Source organism: Lissotriton helveticus, chromosome 6 (assembly GCF_964261635.1).
Source record: "Lissotriton helveticus chromosome 6, aLisHel1.1, whole genome shotgun sequence".
Lineage (NCBI taxonomy): Eukaryota > Metazoa > Chordata > Amphibia > Caudata > Salamandridae > Lissotriton > Lissotriton helveticus.
In genome coordinates, this window is record NC_136067.1 from 1,385,395,134 (window position 1) to 1,385,416,457 (window position 21,324).

The 21,324-nt window shown below is 40.7% G+C and overlaps 1 protein-coding gene across 2 annotated transcripts in view; it reads left to right on the forward strand.

The window, feature by feature from the left end:
• The window catches only part of SLC22A16 (solute carrier family 22 member 16), a 466,664-nt gene that overhangs the window by 309,297 nt on the left and 136,043 nt on the right, over nucleotides 1–21,324 (forward strand). For both annotated transcript variants that reach the window (XM_078649168.1, XM_078649169.1), the window contains exon 5: nucleotides 20,032–20,159. In XM_078649168.1, coding sequence (XP_078505294.1) covers nucleotides 20,032–20,159 — 128 coding nt within the window. The remainder of the gene's footprint in view (nucleotides 1–20,031; nucleotides 20,160–21,324) is intronic.

Here is a 21,324-nt window from a genome sequence, read left to right on the forward strand (position 1 = left end):
ATGCTTAGCAGATGTGCGCGAACTACAGACGCCATGTTTCTGACGTCATTTTGTAGTCGCGCACTTTATCGCCGTGCTTTCTCGCGGATAAACATTTATATTTGGTAACCACTTGAGTATCACAATGCGGGTAACTAATGTGCCTTCGATATTATACAACATTTATTTTTCCCATTCGATCGCCAGAAACTACAAACGTCATCGCTATGATGTCATGTTGTAGTTATATGCGCATGCTTCACTGATGTGCGCGAACTACAGACGCCATGTTTTTGACGTCATCCTGTAGTCGCGCCCTCTGTCGCCGTGTTTTCTCGCGGCTCCAAAACCACAGTACAGAGTTTTCCCCCGTCGGAATTGAGCAGCGCTACGTTCTGGTGAGTGCCCATCCGCTCTTACATTTAATACATGGTTAATATGTGGTTTCATAAATCAGGACGCGGCATGGTAGGGTAATGGCCGCTGGTCCACTGAGTGGATATAAGACAGCTTCCGGGTCACGTTGGTGCCTCCCCCAAGACTCAGAGAAGTCCTGAGGCACCGACGGACAGGTAGGCTCTAGCTCTGGGGGGTTTGCTGTCTTTTGCGTTTTGACCAGTACTGTAACTACGCTCAGTAATCATAGTAGAGCACCGATTTCTACTGTCTATACCAGATAGAATTAGGAGAGCCTGATGGGTACATGACAAGTTTTGGATAAAACGTAGGAGTGTTAATACATGCTCCCCATATTGGCGTGTTGATTGTTAACTGACTAAGTATACATATGGACACAAATTAGGTTCTTCTCCTTACAATATCCAGTAGACTGAGGAGTGTATTGTGCCTATGATATTTGATGATGTATCAGGGGCTATTTTGAATGAACTACCCTCTGGTTAGCATTAGTCATTGCTGAGGTGGGCGAGTTGGTTGTTACTTGTTAGGGACTGTATACCACGACAGCTCCTTGTTTCCATACCCTGTAGCCCCCTTTTCTATTTTGCTTTCTGCAGAGCGGGCCTCCATATCCTGAGCACGGTCCAGGTGAGGTGAGGTCCAGTCCCCGGTCAAGCTGGGTGAGCATATTATAGTTTCACTATTTTAAAACTTTCCTTGGAGGAATACATGAAGCGACTAGAAAGCTCATTTTTATGTTTATTTGATTTATCTTAGATGCCATCTGCATACCTTGACGCGGAGGATCAGATATATACTGGTTTTATATTTTGTTCAATTTATATTTGTTTTTATGTTGATGAATAGCAAATAACTTTGTGTTTATTTACACTTTTCACCATTGGACCACTTGCATATAGCAGTAGCAATAGAGTAGAGCAGAAGCCCTGAAGAAAGCCTAGGGACTCATAGCCCACTTGGCTGAAACATGTCGGCTCTTTATGGCAGTCAGTTTTTTCGAACTGCGTTTTGAACTGTTCTGTTTTTAGCTAGGGGGTGTGTCTGTGCTTAATAAATTGTTCTTGTGTCAGGGCACACCACCCTATTTTACTTATCACTTCACTCACATTTTTGTTTTGCACTGCTTTCATCCTTTCTTTGGTCAGTTTCCCACTGAACTGTTTAGAGTAAATGTGGGCAGTATTCGCTGAGTACCTATTGGGACGGTGTACTCTATTGATCAAGAGATACACTGACCTTTTGAGCCGTTTGACCAAATGATAACACTGATCACCTTGAAAAAGTTGATGGTTATCCGGACTTCATGAATAGCTGATTCCTACCACATATCACATTTAATGTTTCTTTTCTGTCGTTTCTTGATATACTTTTACTTTATGGCTTTTCCTGTAAATTTACAGACAATACTCTACTAATAAGAGAGTGTGATTAGCCAGCCATATTTCTGTGGCCTTTAGACCCCCGGTTTGTTGTGTTGTTCATATATAGTGATTGGGGAAGTGAACCTGGGCTGGTCTTTAAAATGTTCCCTTTGACCCTCCTCCTCTCTGTGTGTATTGATATTTCATAAATCAATCCCAATGAAATTTGGGACACATCCCTTAGTCACGGGAAATTTCCATTCCGTTCGGTCAGAGAAATCCTGCTGTGGCGTGTGTTTGAGACCACAGTAGGTTTGTGATCCATGTATTTTTTGAATAAGAATTGTTTGTATTTTTATTATAAGTGTTAAAATTTAGTAGTTATTAAAAAAAAAATTTGAATTTCGCATTTTAGTTCTTTAGCGGGTTGTGGGTTTATAGATGAATAGGGTGGGAAGTAATTTAAATATATAAGATTTATTGAATATTTTCAGTAGTTATTAGTATATTTTGTTTTTATTTTGTGTTTTTAGTTCCGTAGCAGGGTGTGGGTTTATAGGGGAAAAGGGTTGGGAAGAATTTTTTTATATAAAATGTATTGAATGTTTTGAGTAATTATTATATTTTTTTTAATTTTGCGTTTTTAATACATTCGCGGGTTGTGGGTTTATAGGGGAATAGGGTGGGAAGAAATTTAATTATAGTACATTTATAGAATAATTTGTATTTATTAATAATTGTTGAATTGAGATGTTAGTGTTGAATGTGTACATTCATTTTTTATCAATTATGAAATAATTAGTTGTTAATTCATTTTAATGAATTAATTGTCAATTAATTATGTTAATTTTGTAATTATTGTCATTTTATGTGCGTGTTGTGCTGTTTGTAGGTGAAAATGGTGGGAAAGGAGGGAAGTAGTTTAGGGGCTGATTACAATGGCGGAACGATTGCCACCGTGGACCGGGCCTATGAGATTTTACCCACCGCCATATTAGGATTGCTGTGGGTATCGCGGTGGACGCAAAGTCCGTCCGCCACTTTTCCGCTGGTGGCAATCGTAACGATTGCCTGGCGGGCGGAGCAGGGCCACTAAAATGGTGGTGGTGCCTAGCAGGCACCGTCTGCCATATTAGGATGTGGGTATTGGAGAGTCCTGAGAACTTCATCAGCGTTTAATTAATAGCAAGCAAAAAATTCTGAAAAGATAAGTTGATGTGGTCCAGTGTAAGTTCTCCAGTTTAATAAGCTGGAAACACTGGGAAATTCCCAGGGCAAGATAGTGCCCGACAAAGGAGATCTGAAAAGAAAGCTCCAAGAGCTACGGTCCGTGTGAATCGGACCGCGTGAAGCCCTGATGAAGTTCTCAGTTGAGAACGAAATGCATTGGCTGAGCCTAATGTGCTATTAACACTTGGAGAATATTAATTGAAAATAAACACTTTTCAAAATTACAAGAGTATCTTGGACTTTTTTGCCTGGCACACACCCATTTGCAGCTACACCTTTTCCATCAATTGGGATTTACAGTCAACATGCAAAAGTCCCCTCTTCAACCCTCAGAAATGCAGTCCTATCTGGGAGCGACTCTAAACACTCACACAGCTCTAGCCTCTCCCAGTGCAGCTAGGGTTTGAAATCTTCAAACTCTGTTACTACAATTTCAAACCAACCAGTACTTAACAGTCAGGACTTTCATGCAACTACTAGAAATAGTTCCTCATGCAAGATTACACATGCATCCCCTACCGGAATGCTTACCACGTCAGTGAAATCAATCACAGGGTCAATTAACAGATCTAGTGTTGGTAGACGCCGCACCCATTGCTCTCTACAGTGGTGGAAAGCACAAAAAGGGCAGCCATTCATCGACCCTGTTCCACAGATCATACTAATAGCAAGACACATTTCTCATAGGTTGGGGTGCATATCTACAGAATCTAACAATTCAGGGTCTATGGGACAACAAGCACTAAAGTCTCCATATCAACTATCTAGAGCTTCTAGCTGTGATCTAGCACTAAAAGCTTTTCGGTCTGACCCCATAGGGAAAGTTGTCCTAGTCCACATAGGCAGTATGACAGCCACGTACTATGTACAGAAACAGGGGGGAACACATTCTCTACAACTATCACGTCTCTCTCAGACCATTTGGCATTGGGCAATTCATCACCTAAGTCATCTTCTGGCAGAGCCCCTCCCAGGCGTGAACAATCAAATTGCCGACCACTTCAACAGAATGTGGCAACAAATACATGAATGGGAACTTCATCCCCAGGTTCTCCTTTCATACTTCCAAAAATGGGGACTCCCACAATTAGATCTGTTCGCCACAGCAGACAACCCAAAATGCCCAAACTTCGCCTCCAGGTTCCCACACCCTCTATCCAAAGGCAATGCCCTATCAATGAATTTGTCAGGGATATTTGCTTACGCTTTTCTGCCTCTCCCCCTCCTTCCGTTTCTGGTTCTGAAACTCAGGAAAACATCACTAACACTGATTTTTGTGGCTTCCACATGGGCAAATCAACCATGGTTCACCACACTGTTACAACTATCAGTGGTTCCGCATCAAAAGCTGCACATGTATTCCAGCCTTCTCACTCTGAACCATGGAGAAATCAGACACCCAAAACCCAAGCAGCTCAACCTAGCAATTTGGCTCCTGAAGTCATAGAGTTTGGATACTTCAATTTACCACTAGATTTTATGACAATTCTTAAAGTGTAGTGTAGTTCCTATATTCCCAATAGGCTCTGCGCCTTGGAATAATATAAACAGCAGTGTAGACGTAGGACTGAGGTCGACTAGGTCTCTACTGACTATATTAGACTTAAGGTTTGCCAGCTAGCTCAGAGGTCACTAGAAACTTTCTCGAATAAACAAGGAGGAGTTTAACCTCCCTGGATAGACAAGAAGGGATTAGCTTCTGACAACCATAAAACATGACAACTTTGCTCCCTCAGAATAAGAGTGTATCTCTAGAGTCGTGTGAAAACAATAGACAGCTATTTCACTCAGTCAAGTGTGCGTACTTAGTTTCACCAGAGTGCAGAGAAAAGAGAGACGGGCGTTTTCAATAAAATGTGTTATTTATTGAGCAGTCTTCTTTCTCATGCAAGAGAAATGAATTGCCACAATTGCAATTCTCATAGTAAAGTAAAGTGCGTTCAGTAAGAGGAGGATTATAAAATAATACTGTAAAAGCATTGATATAGTTTCTTAGCCATATGATACTTTAAAATAGATAAAATATATACATACAAATATACATTGACTAACGTACTCAACTGGTGCTTCTAAATACGCCTACCCCGGTGTACCTGACCTAAGCCTAATACGTGGGAAGGAGTAAGTAAGTAGCAGTTTAAGTTAAGGTGGTTTTGCCAATAATCTGACTCAAGAATTCTCTTTAAGGGTTTAGTCAGCTCCGTACCTGGATATTAGAAAGCAGGAGGTCTGGTATCTCTCTTTCAGGACTCGATATCCCAGTAACCCGCGAGGGTATCTGGAAACACCGGAGCTGGATTTCTCGGCAGGAGAAAAGACAGCGTCTCTCTCAGTGCATCAAAGAGGAGGGGCGGCGTCCGTGGGCTCTCGCATCAGCTGGGCTATCGGGCAAGTAGATAGCCGCTCTGCTCCAAAACCACCACTGTGTGTTTGCTTAAGGCAACGTTGGTATATTCATACCTGAAAGGTGCCGGGTTTTGACATAAGGTTGGACATAAGACGTCATTGAAGATGTCACTAAGAACATGCCGTTCTTAGAGTGCTCACAGGAGTTCTAGGACGAAATCAAAACAAAAGCAATGGGGAATTCCCAGGTTGCTGGAGGTTTGGTTTGTTTACAGAACTCGTTGTACTTTCTAGGAGCCTGGAGAAGTAGCCTTGCTTAATTTGGACAGCATGGGCTATGGCTAAATATGGATATGATTCTTATGCCTTTATAAGGATATTATTTATTATAACCACATACGGGCATAAATCAGGACTATCGAATTTAGGGTCCTAGATAGAACTACAACACCCACTCCACGATCTAATGTCCCTCATTACTTAAAACTAAGCAATATTAAACATATAAACATATAATGATGCATGTGTTTTCCAACCCACCCCAAAATACATAAATTTGCATATTGAAATGGTATATGGTAATACACGAGAATGAGTAGTGGTACAGTACGCTTATCAAGCAGTGTTATCATTCAGAAAATGGATTTGAATATAATTATCAGCTGAATGATTTGCGAAAATTACACATGAAATGGCTCTTAATACGGTGAACAACCTTTACAACGAAAATTTTACAACGCACTACCATTACAACGCGGTCATTACAACGCAAACTATTACAACGCATTGCTCTGGGGAGCGCTCTAGGATAGGGAATAGGTTAATTTACTATCCAATAACCTTCCCTAGTGTCCACGGGGACTGGAGTTGGAATAGTAAATTAAACTATTCACTATCCAGCTCCCCAAAGCGCTATGCGTTGTAATGGACTGCGATGTAAAAACCGCGTTGTAATAGCCTGCGTTGTAACGTCATACATCCCTTAATACAGAAAAGAAGGTTGAGACCATTCCATCACATAATAATACAAATTTTGTACATATGCTAGAGGCTGAGTAATATATTGTCTCTAGAGTTCCTAAAATAGAAGCTTTGTTCTCTAAGAATAGTTCTACTTTAAGCAGAGTACATGTGCCAGAAAAAGGTAAATATTTTGGAACGGGGAAAAAATAATTTCGCTTCAAGGGAGAAAAAAATTCCAAATGTTTTCAGTAGCTTTTGTTTATCAAAGCTGAAGGCCGAATTCAGAGTTCAGGGAACGCTGTGTGCTCGTTGCTTAAAAAGTTATTCTTTCTGTTCAGGGGAGAACATCATTTCAGACAGACTCTCAAAAAATTGGTCTACGGCTTCAGGTGAAAGTTCGACCAAGTTTGAAAATGCCACAACAGTACAGTCGTGAGAATGATTGCTATCATCGATGTCCAGATCAGCAATGCTCACAGAAGGTCGTACCTGGGTGATGCTGCTTTCACCTCGTACTTCACTACCCCCTAATCGTAGTGGTGAAGTCTCAACGAATGCCGTCATCAGAATGGGTAGCCGCTGGGGACAACACGATGCCTGAGCCGTTACAGGACTTAGCAAAGTATCTGTATCCAATGGTACTGCTGATGGTAGTGTAAGACAGACGTCCAACACACATTCTTCTCCGCATAGCATACATCGAAGCACAGGTAAGATGCAATTCTGCCAGACGCGTCTGAATGAAAGAAACCAGGTCATATTCAGATCTCTTAGCCGGGCTAATCCAAGGACTTTAGTTATGCGGTCCCGATAGCGTATAGCTAGGATCGTTTCTTCCATCGTTGCCGGAGTCTTGTCTGAGATTTGGCTTGCCATATCGGAGCAGAAGGATCAAAAATAAAATTCCTGCTACGAGTCCCAAAAGAAGTGGTAGGCCGCCAAAGACAGAATGGACAAAATTAGGAAAAATGCCCAGAACTGTTTCGAAGGGTGTTAACAGTCACGAAAAAATTGTCTTAAATACATGTGGATACCACTGGTATCTGACATATTTAGGATTTGGCTTAGCATTTCTGCGAAATGCACGGGCAATTTGTTGATAAAAGGCTATGTATCTCTGCCGTTGTCCTTGCAACTTGCAGATCATACGTTTCTTTTGATGACGTTAAGGGCACAGTTGTCTGTAAAAGAACAGACTTTATTCTGCTTAAAGTATCAATTCGAATAGAAGAGATATTCAAAGAAGGCCAAATTGTTGCCTCCGTTTCTGGAGTGCTGTTTGGATACAATACTTGCATACAGCAAGTGACCATGGAACTCACGCTGACGAGATAGGCTTTACCTGGCACCATGCCACAACAGCTGTGGTCCACTATTAGAATATAGCTCCCGTTGGGAAGCCGTCTAAAGAATGGCTCTATTTGTGTTGCAGGTGTGCCGTGCTGGTGACATGAAAGGTTATTTGAAGTCCCCTCACAGGCCCCATGCAGGTTAATACCTTGACACAGAAGTATACCGCTTAGTGATCGTTTACAATTGTTACCACTAAGAAATACATTCTGTTTCTTTTCACTGTAACAAGTGTGTGTGTAAGGCAATTTCCATGATGACTTGATGTACCCTTTACCCAACCTTTCATACTGGCCCGCTGGTATATACTGTTGGCAGTATTTAAATTGGAAAGTTGTTATCGGAATTGTAATTATTCCGTGTATTATCCATTCAATGACATGTCTTTTTGACATTGTCAATGGTAATCTCACAAGTTTTTCAATGCTCAGAATCGTATAGTCTGCTCCTTTTTGTGCCAAACTGATTTGTGTATCAGTAAGGTTAAAGATAGAAAATAATGATGTTGTGTTGATTAAACGCCAGGGCATCTAGCCTGAACGCAGGTTTTGCAACGTCCAGCCAAGCTGTATAATAGAACGTAATTGGGACTGACCGTGTTGTAGCATTAGTAAGTCCTGCTCTATTATATCAATAGCAGATGATACAATACTGTGAATATATCCTGGAGGACAGAGTCATTAACCCATTGTCCACAACAGAAAGTGAATTTTCCAAATTAATACGATCAATTTCTCGTATTTTTTCTGCTGTTTCAATTTGCATTACTTTCCAAGCTTCGTTGTAAGCAGCGTATATACCGGCCGCTATGAAACGTTTTTGACGCTGTTTGCGTGTCCCATTATGAAATCACGCAAGTCAGCACCGTCTTTAAGTAAAGTCAAGTGTTGCTTAATTTCAGCCAATGTGGATTTCTGTAGCCACTCAAGGCATAGTTTGCCTACACTGTATGTTGTAACTATCCCTGGATGTTGTCTCTGGGAGTATCTAGGGTCTGGCCTGGTCATTTTGAACCCCTGTATTTTGTTCAGGAATCTATCTTGACAGTTATTTGTGTCTGTGGGCCAGATCAACCATTTTTTCCAATCAGGATGTGTTCTGTTTTGGTTAAAAATATGGGATACGTCTATCTCAACATCTGTAGTGCTATTATTGTCAGTTGTTGGCTTTGGAATAGACGGTTTGTTTAAGTCTTTTATCTTGGCTAGGCCAAGACAGGTTGTCTGTTGAATGGTATCATTCAAGAATATTATTTGTTCTGGGATCATGCAGGCTCTAAATAATGCTTTTAGACCTAGGACCTGCCAATCTTTGGTACCCCAGATGGTTTTTGTTTCAATGTTGTTTTTCCAGAAATCAAAACCAAATGTAATCATTTTTTCATAAAATGTTTCCGAATAGAACAATTTAGTATTAGTCAGCATTGTTTTTACCCCTGTCCTATTTAACAGTTTGAAATAAAATGTTTCTGCATCACTTGTGTTAAACCCTGAGAAGTATGGGAATTTCTCGTAAAATGTTTTCGAACTGCTTCGAATGTTCCCATTGATTATAATGAAAAACATTTCTAGGCTGAGCAGATTTATGCAAATAGTGATGTGCAAAGTATGTATGCCGTTTTTGTCGACCTAAAAGCGGCCTTTGACCTGGTCCCTCGTAATATACTATGGAAAGTTCTAGCGGACCTGGGGATGGCACCTGAACTGCTGAGTTTGATTGTCCGCCTGCATGAGGATACCTTCGCTCGGGTACGGTGGGGTTCCCAGGGGAGGTTACCGAGCCCTTTCCGGTGGAGCGTGGAGTAAGGCAGGGTTGCGTCATGGCGCCCACCTTGTTCTCGCTCTTCGTGAATGGGGTTGCGGATTTCCTCTCCATGGTGCCGACCGATGCCCCTGCGATGTCCGGGGAGCGGTTCCCGATCCTCATGTTCGCGGACGACCATCTCATCATTTCAAAGACTCCGAGTGGACTCCAGCAAGCACTGAAGCGATTTGAAGATTTCTGTTTGAACAGGGGACTAGAAATAAATACGACAAAAACGAAGTATATGATTCTGACTGGTCGTAAAACGTGCGGGACAAATAGACCTTTTAGAGGGTTGATCAATATGAATGGTTCCCCGCTGGAACGGGTAGATGCTTTTACCTACCTGGGGGTCACCCTTCAGAAAGATCTGGGGTAGTCCAGTCAACTGGACATTGCGGTCCTAAAACTCCGCCAGCAGGCAGGCATCCTTCTAAAAAAAAAAATCCTCCTCAACAACCAAGCCCATTAGCCCCTTATTGGAAGTATACAGGATGAAGGTCCTAGGTTCGGCCCTATATGGAGCCGAACTCTGGGGTTTTGAAGACCTTAGAAAATTAACGCTAGCTGAAAACGAATTTGTTCGAAAAGCTACTAGCGTCCCCATAAGTACCCCGTTATTACCGCTAATGTGGGACCTTGGAAAAAAGGCGGTCCAGGACCTTGCCTTTTTGCGTCCAGTTCTTTACTGGCGCCGCTTATGGACCACAGAAGAACTTCAGCATTATGCCCATGGTCTAAAAGAGATAATGATTAAGGACACGTGCCAAAGAAATCATTGGCTCAAGAACATTAAGTCGATACTCTCCAAATTGGGAATCACTGACTTATGGGAGGACCCGGAAAATGCTCACTTTCCCTCTAAAAAATATCTAAAAGAAAAATATTGGGAGATGGTGACCATTGAAGCAAGGTCAGAGGGCCTTTCCGTCCATCTAACTAGTCGTTTCATGGACATTAAAGCCCTACCAAAACTAGAACAATATTGGGATGTTATTGGTAAACAACAGGATCGCAAGCTCTATTTCCAGCTTAGGTAGGATCACTCCCAGTAAGATCTTTTACGGTTAAATGGGCAGATAAAAGTGGAATCGACAGATGTCCCAACTGCGGGGAGGAACAAGAGTCAATAAGTCACTTTTTATTTTTTTGTCCCCTGTACACTGCCCCCAGAACGATGTGGATCAAGCCTTTATGTAAACTGTTAGGGATACACAGACATGCTGAGGCTTTGAGAATTTTAACTACAGACCCGACGCCTATAATTGCTGTTGCCGTGGCTAAATTTTTGAAATGGGCTTGGGTAATCCGCACAAAAAACATAGCGGAAAATATGTGAAGATTAAACTGTATTTGTCCATGTATTTATGGGTTAACCCCTGTCAACCTTTGTGCAATATTCCTCTGGATTAATGTATGTTGATGAAATTGTTTTTATCCCTCTCTTAAATTGTAATTCGACACAGTCTATCTAGTTTAATACTTTTTAAAATATTTATTGTATGGATTTTTAACGTCTTTTTAACTACATTCGTGTAATATATGTAGGTATACTTTTATGACTTAATTGTCGAATAAAGTTTGTAAAGTAAAGATGTGCAAAGTGATTATAACAATACATTTCTTCATAATTTGATGAACCCTGAAAGTAATCATGTTCTGTCAATTTTGCTGACATTACTAAATCTGACATCATATCATTAATACTTTCAAAGTCCCAATCATCAGAGAATGTACTCGGTTTTACAAAGTCACTTAATGAAACCTTGAACTGGTGTGGATATTTAAAGAGCTCCATCGGGCCATAGATTTCATAATCTGTTTTGTCCCATGCTACCCCACCGGGTATTGGATTGGCTGTGACAGTCACTGATGATAGTTCTCTTTTCTCGATGTGAGATGACTTCTGTGGCTTTAGGACCAAGTTGATGTTCTGACTTGCTGTGTCCATTGTATTGTATTTTCCTTCAATGAATTTTCCCAAACAAAGAATCGTGATGAGCCAAAGCAGGAGGAAAAGTACACCTAACGCAATCCAAAATTCAATCCATGGAGAAATCAGATAGGTTTCTTTGAGTTGACGAAAGAGTTCAGTTGCTTTGTCTTTTAAAGTCTTTGTTGCTGGCGATTCTTCAGGCTCGCTTGGATCTTCAGAAAAGTCATCGAAATTCATGAAGTAGCCAGATGCAGTTCTGTCAATTGTTGGAATTGCTTCCGGATTTTTATTTGCTTTTGGATTTGTCTTTGTTTCATTAGCATAGTCTGAGGCTACATCGTTGTAGACTGGTGTTTCTTGACGAATTGTTGCAATTTGGGTTTCAAGAGGCACAAGTTCCATGGCATTGTTGCATAGTCCTTTTTTATTCACTGCAGGTTTATCGAATGTGATTAGTCTCTCAGTTTGAACCTCTTGTATTGTAGCGAGTTTTGGTACTCTGCTATTTCTTGGGAGTCCACTGGGCCTACTATTTATTATTGGCCACATGATTGTGGTTTTACCAGGTCGATGGATCCAACTCGGTTCTCCTTTTTACCAGCAAGGGGCGGTAGTACAACTGATCTCGTTCCGCTGATAGCTAAGACAGGTACTGTTTTCTGTAAAAAGGCCCAAATTCCTTCTTCACAGCGAGATTTTCTCTCTGACTAGATCCCCAATCTTTGGAATCCAGGCAGGCCTTGCTGGGACAGGTGGTTTATCTTCAGTGGCTTTTGGCTGCTGTTTTAACTTTATGTTGCTCAGGCCTTTTCTTGTTTCATTTAAGTCCTGTAAAATAGCCAAACAATCTTTGCTATCAAAGCATTTTTCTTCTACCACTGAAGTCTGACTATCGAGGTCCTGAATATGCATTCTAGTCCCGAACAATAGTTCGTACGGACTGAAACCTTTCAGAGAATTTCTTGGCAGATTATTAAGACTACGTTGGACACTTGTTAAATGTTGGACCCACCCATCACCCGAACCTAATACCCTCGCCGTTATAGATTGCTTTATCTCCCGGTTTTTTCTTTCCACAATCCCATTTCCTTGGAAGGGACAAGAGTACCGCAATTCAATGCCCATGCTGGTCATGGCCTCCTTATAAGCTCGAGAGCTAAAAGCTGGACCCTGGTCAGAATGTAGCATGGCAATTGCGTATGTGCCGATACGGACTCGCAAATCTTTTATAACAGTTCTGGCGTCAGCCGAGCGCTCGTGTCTTCAATTCATTCTTCATTCTTGAATCTGGTCTTAAACATAACTGGGACGCATTTCTGCGTATAGATAGCCTTATGCTATCTAAATGAAGAGCCATGGCAATACTCCAGCCGGTTCGCCACTGCGATCTCTGTTGCAGTCTGGACAGCCCATTGCAAATTTGTAGTTATGAAGGCTCATCCCCGGCCACCAGTATTCTGATTGTAATTCTTTCAGAGATTCCTTGATCTCTTGGTGCCTTAGACCCAATCCCATGTGTGCTTCTTGAATCAAGAAGACTCTCCTGTTCGTGTTTGGAATTACTCTATCCCCCACTCCAGGGATTCGAGCAAAAGGAACGGAGTTTGCATCGATTATGTATGTATAATTGAGTGGATAGTTCACAGGTAATGCTGCACAGTCGCTCTTTGAAGACGTTTTTACCGCCAGCATTGTTTCCCCGTCTATGTATTTTTCTGAATGCTTTTTTGTGGCTACGGAAGCCTGTTGAGCTGCTTCTGCTGTGGCTCTGTGAGCCAGTAAATTCCCTGCAACGTGAACGCCATCACGTTGATGACTCAGTGTATGTATCACGTGAGTCTTTTGTAGTTCTTTCTGTAAAAGAACTACTTGTTCCCAAAGCTTTTTATGCTTTATTGTGGCACCTGTGTCATCTTTGTAATCGTTTTGAACCCAGTTCTGCAAGTCATTATTGTAAGATTTGACGCAGTAATGCGAATCGCACACTATTAGTGTGGGGAATTCGCGATCGGCAATATCGAGCGCCATCTTTAAAGCTAGTAGTTCAGTTCGTTGAGCCGAACTATCTTTTACAGATTGAGACATAGTTACCAGTGGTCTCAATTTACCTCCGTGCCACCGGCATTTAACAACCGCGCACGCAGCACTGTAAGCTTGCTTACCCCTAACTGCGGGTTGTGCTGATCCATCTGTATATATTATACAGGCGTAATGTTGTAGAGGCAGAATTTCGATTGGCAGAGGATATTCTAATTCATATGTTAGATCTTTCAGTTTTTTCATTTTCGGGTCAAAATAGTATTTCACGTCTTCTGCAGCAAGAGAATTTTCCCATTGTATCCATTTTGGATCTAATGCCACAGCAGTCAAATTGAGTGGGCTTGTTAATGCCTCGAAGGCTGATTCTGCTGTTAAAACAGTTATCCTTCTGCCTTGGGCTTGGGCTCTTTCTTTTGCTACAGCAGTTTGAACCGCATTTACAATGTTTTTCGTAAGACTGAATGTTTTTTCAGCTTGTGTGTACAAATGTGATTTGTAAGCTATTGGTACCGTTTCTCCCTAGCGGTCAGGTACGTGAATCCGCATCTTCCTGGGATGACTCGGATTACAAGGTTGCGTATGTTTTCGCGAGTTTGCAATTTTGTTTTAGCTAACATGTCTGTTTGCAATGATCTCAAAATTTCTGTGTGTTTTTGAGTCCAATTGATTGGTTTAAAATCAGGTTTTATTAATTCATAGAGAGGTTTAACCCTCTCTGCATAATTTAGAATGTATGTTCTTCCGAAATTCAGGAAACCTAGTATTGATTGTAAGTTCTTCAGCGTTTTAGGTGCTTGGAGTACAGCGCACTTCTCTAAGAAGTTGTCTGCTAGGCTTTTGCCTTCACTTGATAATTCATATCCTAAAAATAGGACAGTTAGATGGGCAATTCGTGACTTTTTAAAGTTGAATTTGTAACCCTCAGCTGCAAACCCAAGTATTATGGTGTTTACTCTTTTCAAGTGAGTCTCCAGGTCATCATCTGTGAGATAGATGTCATCGACATAATATAATGCTTCATCATCATAAATTTGTAGTAACTCTGTTACCCTTGCTGAGAATAATCCTGGGCTATTCTTGAATCCCTGTTATTGAGAAAGAGGTCAAATACCTGCTTTCAGGTGCAATATTTTGACAAAAGAATCCATTAGAGATGTCTAATGTTGTTTTGTATTTTTTGCGCACGATGTTATTCATTAGTGCTGCACTGTGTGAGTTTTGTACTGCAAATGTTTTGCAACAGGAGTTAAGGTGTCTGTAGTCCAATACTAGACGATATGAATCGTCCGGTTTGGAGACAGGAAACAAAGGATTGTTCATTTATGAGGTGCATGTTTCAATCACCCCTTGGTATTCAAGTTGATCTAAGATCTCCCTGACTTGCTTTTTAGCTTCTTGTTTAATTGGGTACTGCCTTTGTGCAGTAGGTTGACATTTTAACTGGATTTTGTGAGGAGGAGAGTCCTCATCCCATCCTACATGATTTTTGTATAATGCAGGAGCTTGGGCTACTGCCCATTTTCCTGCATATGTATATTTTTTATGAATTGGAATATGATTTGAGAAGGCAGGCATAATCATTTCTTCGCCATGAGGGCACTCCCTGACAAACTCTGGTGGCCAGTCGTTCTCAGCTAAAAGGATGTCATAGCCTTTCGAAAGGTTATCCCAAAAGAGACCTCTTATTTTCCTAGTCTTATCTCCCTCTATACGCAGTGTTATTTCGTATATTTTATGAGGTTTGCTAACTCTGGTATCTGCAATTTCCACCTGAATGTATTCATTCGTGTCCACTGTCTCCAGAAGATTCATCAAGATCTTGCGAGCTATGGTCACTTCTGCTGCGCTGTCTAGCATTGTCTGGGCCCACTCTCCGTTTTTCAGTTGTGTCCTCAGTATCCTCGGCATGTTTAATTATTTTAATACTGGCTACCTTCTTTCTTGGAAATTGTATTTTTTCACTTTGTTGAGCAGGTTCCTTGTCTTTTGACTTGACGTGCTCTTCTCTGTGTTCTGGCTGTCCTCTTCTTTCCGATTTCTGTGAGGAAGTCTGAAAAGATCGAGAGGGACGTGTATCAATATCTTGATATCTGTCAGGTTTTCTTAATTTATCCCTATCTCTAAGGTTGTATCTTTTCTCAGAGGGCTCCCTCTGGGGAGACTTGTTATATCTGTTACTTTCAATTTCTGGCGGATCGCCACAGATGCTGCTTCTCCTTTTATGTTGGCTAATAATATAGCCGAGACCTGCTTGAAGTCTTTCAGTAATTTCATACCCAGAGTTAAAGCAGGTTCTGGACCGTATTCATTTTGAATCTGTCTTAGTACATCTGGTATAACCGCCATGGACGGAACACCATGTGTTTTTGTGTAGATGGAAGCAAAGACTGTGCCCCAAGTGTCACAGTCCTCCACATGTGGTGCGATCCCCATTGGAAGACAGATAGTCAGAATTCTGTGTTTCTCAGTAGGTGTAGTATCAGGAAATACTGCCTCTATTTGAGTGATCTTTTGTGCTAGCCAGGATGGAATTTGTTCCCGTTTTGTGGGTACTTTACCAAGACATGATTGTATGTTCTGTGGTGTAATTTTGTTTGTGTTCCCCTGATGAGGGGTCGGCTGTGGAATGTTAATTGCTGGTTGGACTGTTGAAGTCCGCATTACATATTGGACCAATTGTCTATGTATTTTAATTAGTATTTTTAGCTGAGCTAAAAGTTCCCGGTCTGACATTTTCTCGATGTCTGGATGTAGTGTGTAGCTGGCTAGAACCGGCCACGTTGCTCCTGGTCTACCTAGTGGACCGAGCCTGGTGATGTGATTATTATGTTTTAGGGCGCCTTTAAACCAGAGCAGGTGCTCTTGGTAATTTAATGGGATTTCAACCTCCTCGAAAGGAGTGTATTCATCTGGAGGTTCCTCTATTTTGTAATAGTGGAATTTTTGTGTTACAGCGTTTGCTGCTGGAAAGTTTATCCATGAATAGAATACCTTTGTCTGCCGATATTCATGGGCCTCTACCACGAATATGACTGTACCACCTCGTGATGTCAGTCCATTTTCTATAAGTTTTAGAGTTATAGTTTTTCTTACATTTACCGGAATGAGTATAACATTCGGGTCATTTTCTTGGAGACTTTTGTCATCCGCTAGGAGTTGAGCTGCTATTCTAGCTGCCTCCCTTTCGTCTTCACTTTCTGACATTTTTACTTAACAGAAACGTTTTTGTTTCAGATCAAGTTTCAAGGAAACAAAGATTAGGTGCACAATATTTTGGAACACTGTAGCCTTCAACGTTGACTAAACCAAAAACTTTACACAGGAATCTCTTCCTACTAAGTTCCGGCGGATTTTAACCTTTTACCCACTCCAGACGTCTTTTGGAGTATTTACGGGAAAAGGGGTCTGTGTGAAAAAGCACGACTGAGTTACTCTAACATCTTGCGTTAGATTTATCGCCTTACCAAACGTTGGGCGCCATGTAGTGTAGTTCCTATATTCCCAATAGGCTCTGCGCATTGGAATAATATAAACAGCAGTGTAGACGTAGGACTGAGGTTAACTAGGTCTCTACTGACTATATTAGACTTAAGGTTTCCCAGCTACCTCAGAGGTCACTAGAAACTTTCTCGAATAAACGAGGAGGAGTTTAACCTCCCTGGATAGACAAGAAGGGATTAGCTTCTGACAACCATAAAACATAACAACTTTGCTCCCTCAGAATAAGAGTGTATCTCTAGAGTCGTGTGAAAACAATAGACAGCTATTTCACTCAGTCAAGTGTGCGTACTTAGTTTCACCAGAGTGCAGAGAAAAGAGAGACGGGCGTTTTCAATTGCAATACTCCTAGTAAAGTAAAGTGCGTACAGTAAGAGGAGGATTATAAAATAATACTGTAAAAGCATTGATATGGTTTCTTAGCCATATGATACTTTAAAATAGATAAAATATATACATACAAATATACATTGACTAACGTACTCAACTGGTGCTTCTAAATACGCCTACCCCGGTGTACCTGACCTAAGCCTAATACGTGGGAAGGAGTAAGTAAGTAGCAGTTTAAGTTAAGTTGGTTTTGCCAAGAATCTGACTCAAGAATTCTCTTTAAGGGTTTAGTCAGCTCCGTACCTGGATATTAGAAAGCAGGAGGTCTGGTATCTCTCTTTCAGGACTCGATATCCCAGTAACCCGCGAGGGTATCTGGAAACACCGGAGCTGGATTTCTCGGCAGGAGAAAAGACAGCGTCTCTCTCAGTGCGTCAAAGAGGAGGGGTGGCGTCCGTGGGCTCTCGCATCAGCTGGGCTCTCGGGCAAGTAGATAGCCGCTCTGCTCCAAAACCACCACTGTGTGTTTGCTTAAGGCAACGTTGGTATATTCATACCTGAAAGGTGCCGGGTTTTGACGTAAGGTTGGACATAAGACGTCAATGAAGATGTCACTAAGAACTGGCCGTTCTTAGAATGCTCACGGGAGTTCTAGGACAAAATCAAAACAAAAGCAATGGGGAATTCCCAGGTTGCTGGAGGTTTGGTTTGTTTACAGAACTCGTTGTACTTTCTAGGAGCCTGGAGAAGTAGCCTTGCTTAATTTGGACAGCATGGGCTATGGCTAAATATGGATATGATTCTTATGCCTTTATAAGGATATTATTTATTATAACCACATAAGGGCATAAATCAGGACTATCGAGTTTAGGGTTCTAGATAGAACTACAACAAAAGCAGCAACAAAACCTACCACCAGGGCATGTTATGCGGTGAAATGGAAAATATTTTTTGTATATTGTAACAAAAACATTATTAACATGCTATAGACATCTATACAAAATATTATTTGTTACCTTTTGCATCTACAGCGAGCTGCGTTAAGCTAAACATCTATTTGGTTGCACCTTGCAGCATTAGTCGCATATTTGCAAAACAGACAACATTTATCCTTGTTCAAGGTATCAGTAAATAAAGCCTATATGGAAGGCCTTTAAAGAGTAATACCACCCAGGGTACCATCTGCACCAGTTTGAAACCTTAACATCGTTCTCACAAGTCTCATGGGTCCACCCTTTGAGCCATCACGCAATTGTTCATTACAATTTCTTTCATGGAAAGTTGCCTTTCTAATTGCTATCACTTCATTAAGGAGAGTTGGTGAGCTACAGGCATTAACCTTAGAAAACCCCTTCTTTTAACTTCATAAAGATAGAGTAATTATTTGCACAAACCCAAACTTCCTTCCAAAAGTGGTTTCTGCCTTTCATAAGAAACCAATGCTCTTTCCTCAACCTGATTCAATGACATAAAGGGCTCTTCACATACTTGATGTCAGAAGAGCACTATTATACTATATTAAGAGCACACAACAATTTTTGTAAAACAAAGCAACTTTTTGTGGCATTTGCTCAACCTCACAAAGGCAATCCTATCTCTAAATCTTTCTAGCTGGATTGTTAAATGTATTCAAACTTGCTATGCTAAAGCTAAAATAACTTTATCTATACCTCCTAGAGCACATTCCACTAAGAAAATAGGAGCATCTATTCCTTAGCTGATATATTGTAAAGCAGCAACATTGGTCTACATCACACACTTTTACTTAACATTATTGTATGGACGTTTTAGCATGTCAACAAGCTAATTAAGGACAAGCAGTGCTAAAAACGTATTATTCGAAGAAAAACAACTTGCAAACATCCGGACCATACACTAGATGGCAGGAGTATGCAAAGCATGTGAATCTACAGCTCTACATGCCAAGAACAGATGCTTACAGAGTAAATTATATAATCCTTACTTCCTTTATTTAGACCTGTGTATCTTTCATCATGCTGTGAAACGTGGAAGAAAAATCCTTATTTATACTGATACATAATGCAAGAAGTCTAGACCAGAACAAGAATTATTTAAAATATGAGTACAATGTTTGTTGAAATTAAAATTGAGTTTAGCCTTGGGTGCTATTGTTAGTATAACTTGTTTTGTAGACTACGAATATAAATGTTGCCTTTATCTGTTTATTGAAATGTATTGTTTTCATACACGAGTGCTTAATTTGTACCAGTGGTTGCAGCCAGGTGATACTGGCATTTTATTTTAGAGATCAGTACTTCATCATCAGATTTTGACACATAGTATGATGAAGAAAATTGGGAGAAAAAAAGAGTAAACAAAATAATTGAAAGAAAGAAGGGGTGAAAGAGAACCTGCAAAAAGTAGATAAAAAGAAACAGGAAGTGTAAGGTGGTGAAAGAAAGAGGCATGCACTGGAGACAGCTTTGATATTTTGCAATCCCTGCATTCAGCAGTGACAGCAGTGGGCTCCTGAGTAAAACTTCGAAACCCTGCACTACTTGGTAAATATATAAATGTTCATATTTTAAACACTGTGTACAAACGTGCCACCTCTCAGCAGTGTCAAAGTACATTTCCTATTAATTACAGAAGATATTAAAGAATTCAATTTTATCGCTCACTGCTTCAAACTTAGTATAGTGTGATTGTTTACTTTTAAAAGTATAAAACAATTACTAACAAAAATGTCATTATAAAGCACATGATCACTTGCATTAATCCCACTGATAAAATATTGTGAATTCTGGTTCACAGGTCTCGTGGAGATTCCATCATACATCCTAGCATGTATTGGAATGGACAAACTGGGCAGAAGAAATACTTGTGCTCCATTCCTATTGCTAAGCGCCTTGATATGTGGATTGATAATGCTGATTCCTCAGGTTTGTCCTTTACAAGGTCGATATCATTATTAAATGAAGTAGTTGAATGAAATAGTCGAGTTTTAAATCAATAAATTGATTGATTGACTGAAATCATATACAGTAAGCCTTTTAATTGTACGCATTTCAGGCATTTCTCTTTATCACGTTTGAATGCAGTATGCTTGTAAGGAAGTAGATCAGCAAGCTATAAAACAATGTCATTCCTAGTGTGGGCTTCACTTTGTCAAGTTTGTCATTAGGAAATCTATTAAATCTCCTTTAGAGCTCTTAAAGTTATCTGTATATTGTAACAGTACCTGCAGTGTTCCTTTTTTAGGAATTTTCAGCATTATCAAAGCAGGGAATGTGTTGTGATGCACGACAGCTGCCCTTTTACAGAAAAAAATATTTTAAAGTATTTATCTCTGCATAACCTTCTATTTATTTATCAGTGGGCGACACTTCTTTATCCAGTATTTCGGTATCTTTCATAGATTCACATGCTTGAGTCATTCCCCGTCGTCGAGATGGGAGTTCCACAGTAAAAAATTCAAGCAGTATTTAACATTTATCATAGACTATAGTGGCCCTTCGCCAAGTTATTGATAGCCTATCTATGTCCTTTTTAAAAAGGACCTAATGTTGAAGCACAGCCAATCAGCCGTCAGTACCCTCTAGAACACTCCCAGTAGAGGCAGATTCCCTCAGATTTTCAGTGCACGTCATGTGGAAGGGAGTCTCCTTGAGTGCTACTCAGTTTCTACAACCTTTGGAATTTTCTACAGTCTTGACACCATGTCCAACAAAAGAGGCCTTTTCCACTCATGTTAAGCCTGTGGCAGGAAAAGGGTCCATCTGGATGATCCACATAAGTAGTGTATAAATTGCCTACATCTTAAACATGAGGTGAGGGAATGCAAGATCTGCCTTACCTTTTCCTCAAAAACTCTCAGTGATAGAGAGGGAAGGCTGCTTTGTGGCTCCAGACCATTGTCGGATGAAGAGAGTGGGAGATCCTCCACATTTCAGAAGAGAGCCAGGTTGAGGGATAGTTCCTCGGGAGAAGATAGGAAACACCATAAATCACAGGACACCAATGTCTATAACAGGGAAAAAGGTGTGAAGTACCCCTCAGAACCTGCCTTGTCTGTGCCCTCCACGCCTTCCAGAAAGAATAAAAGCC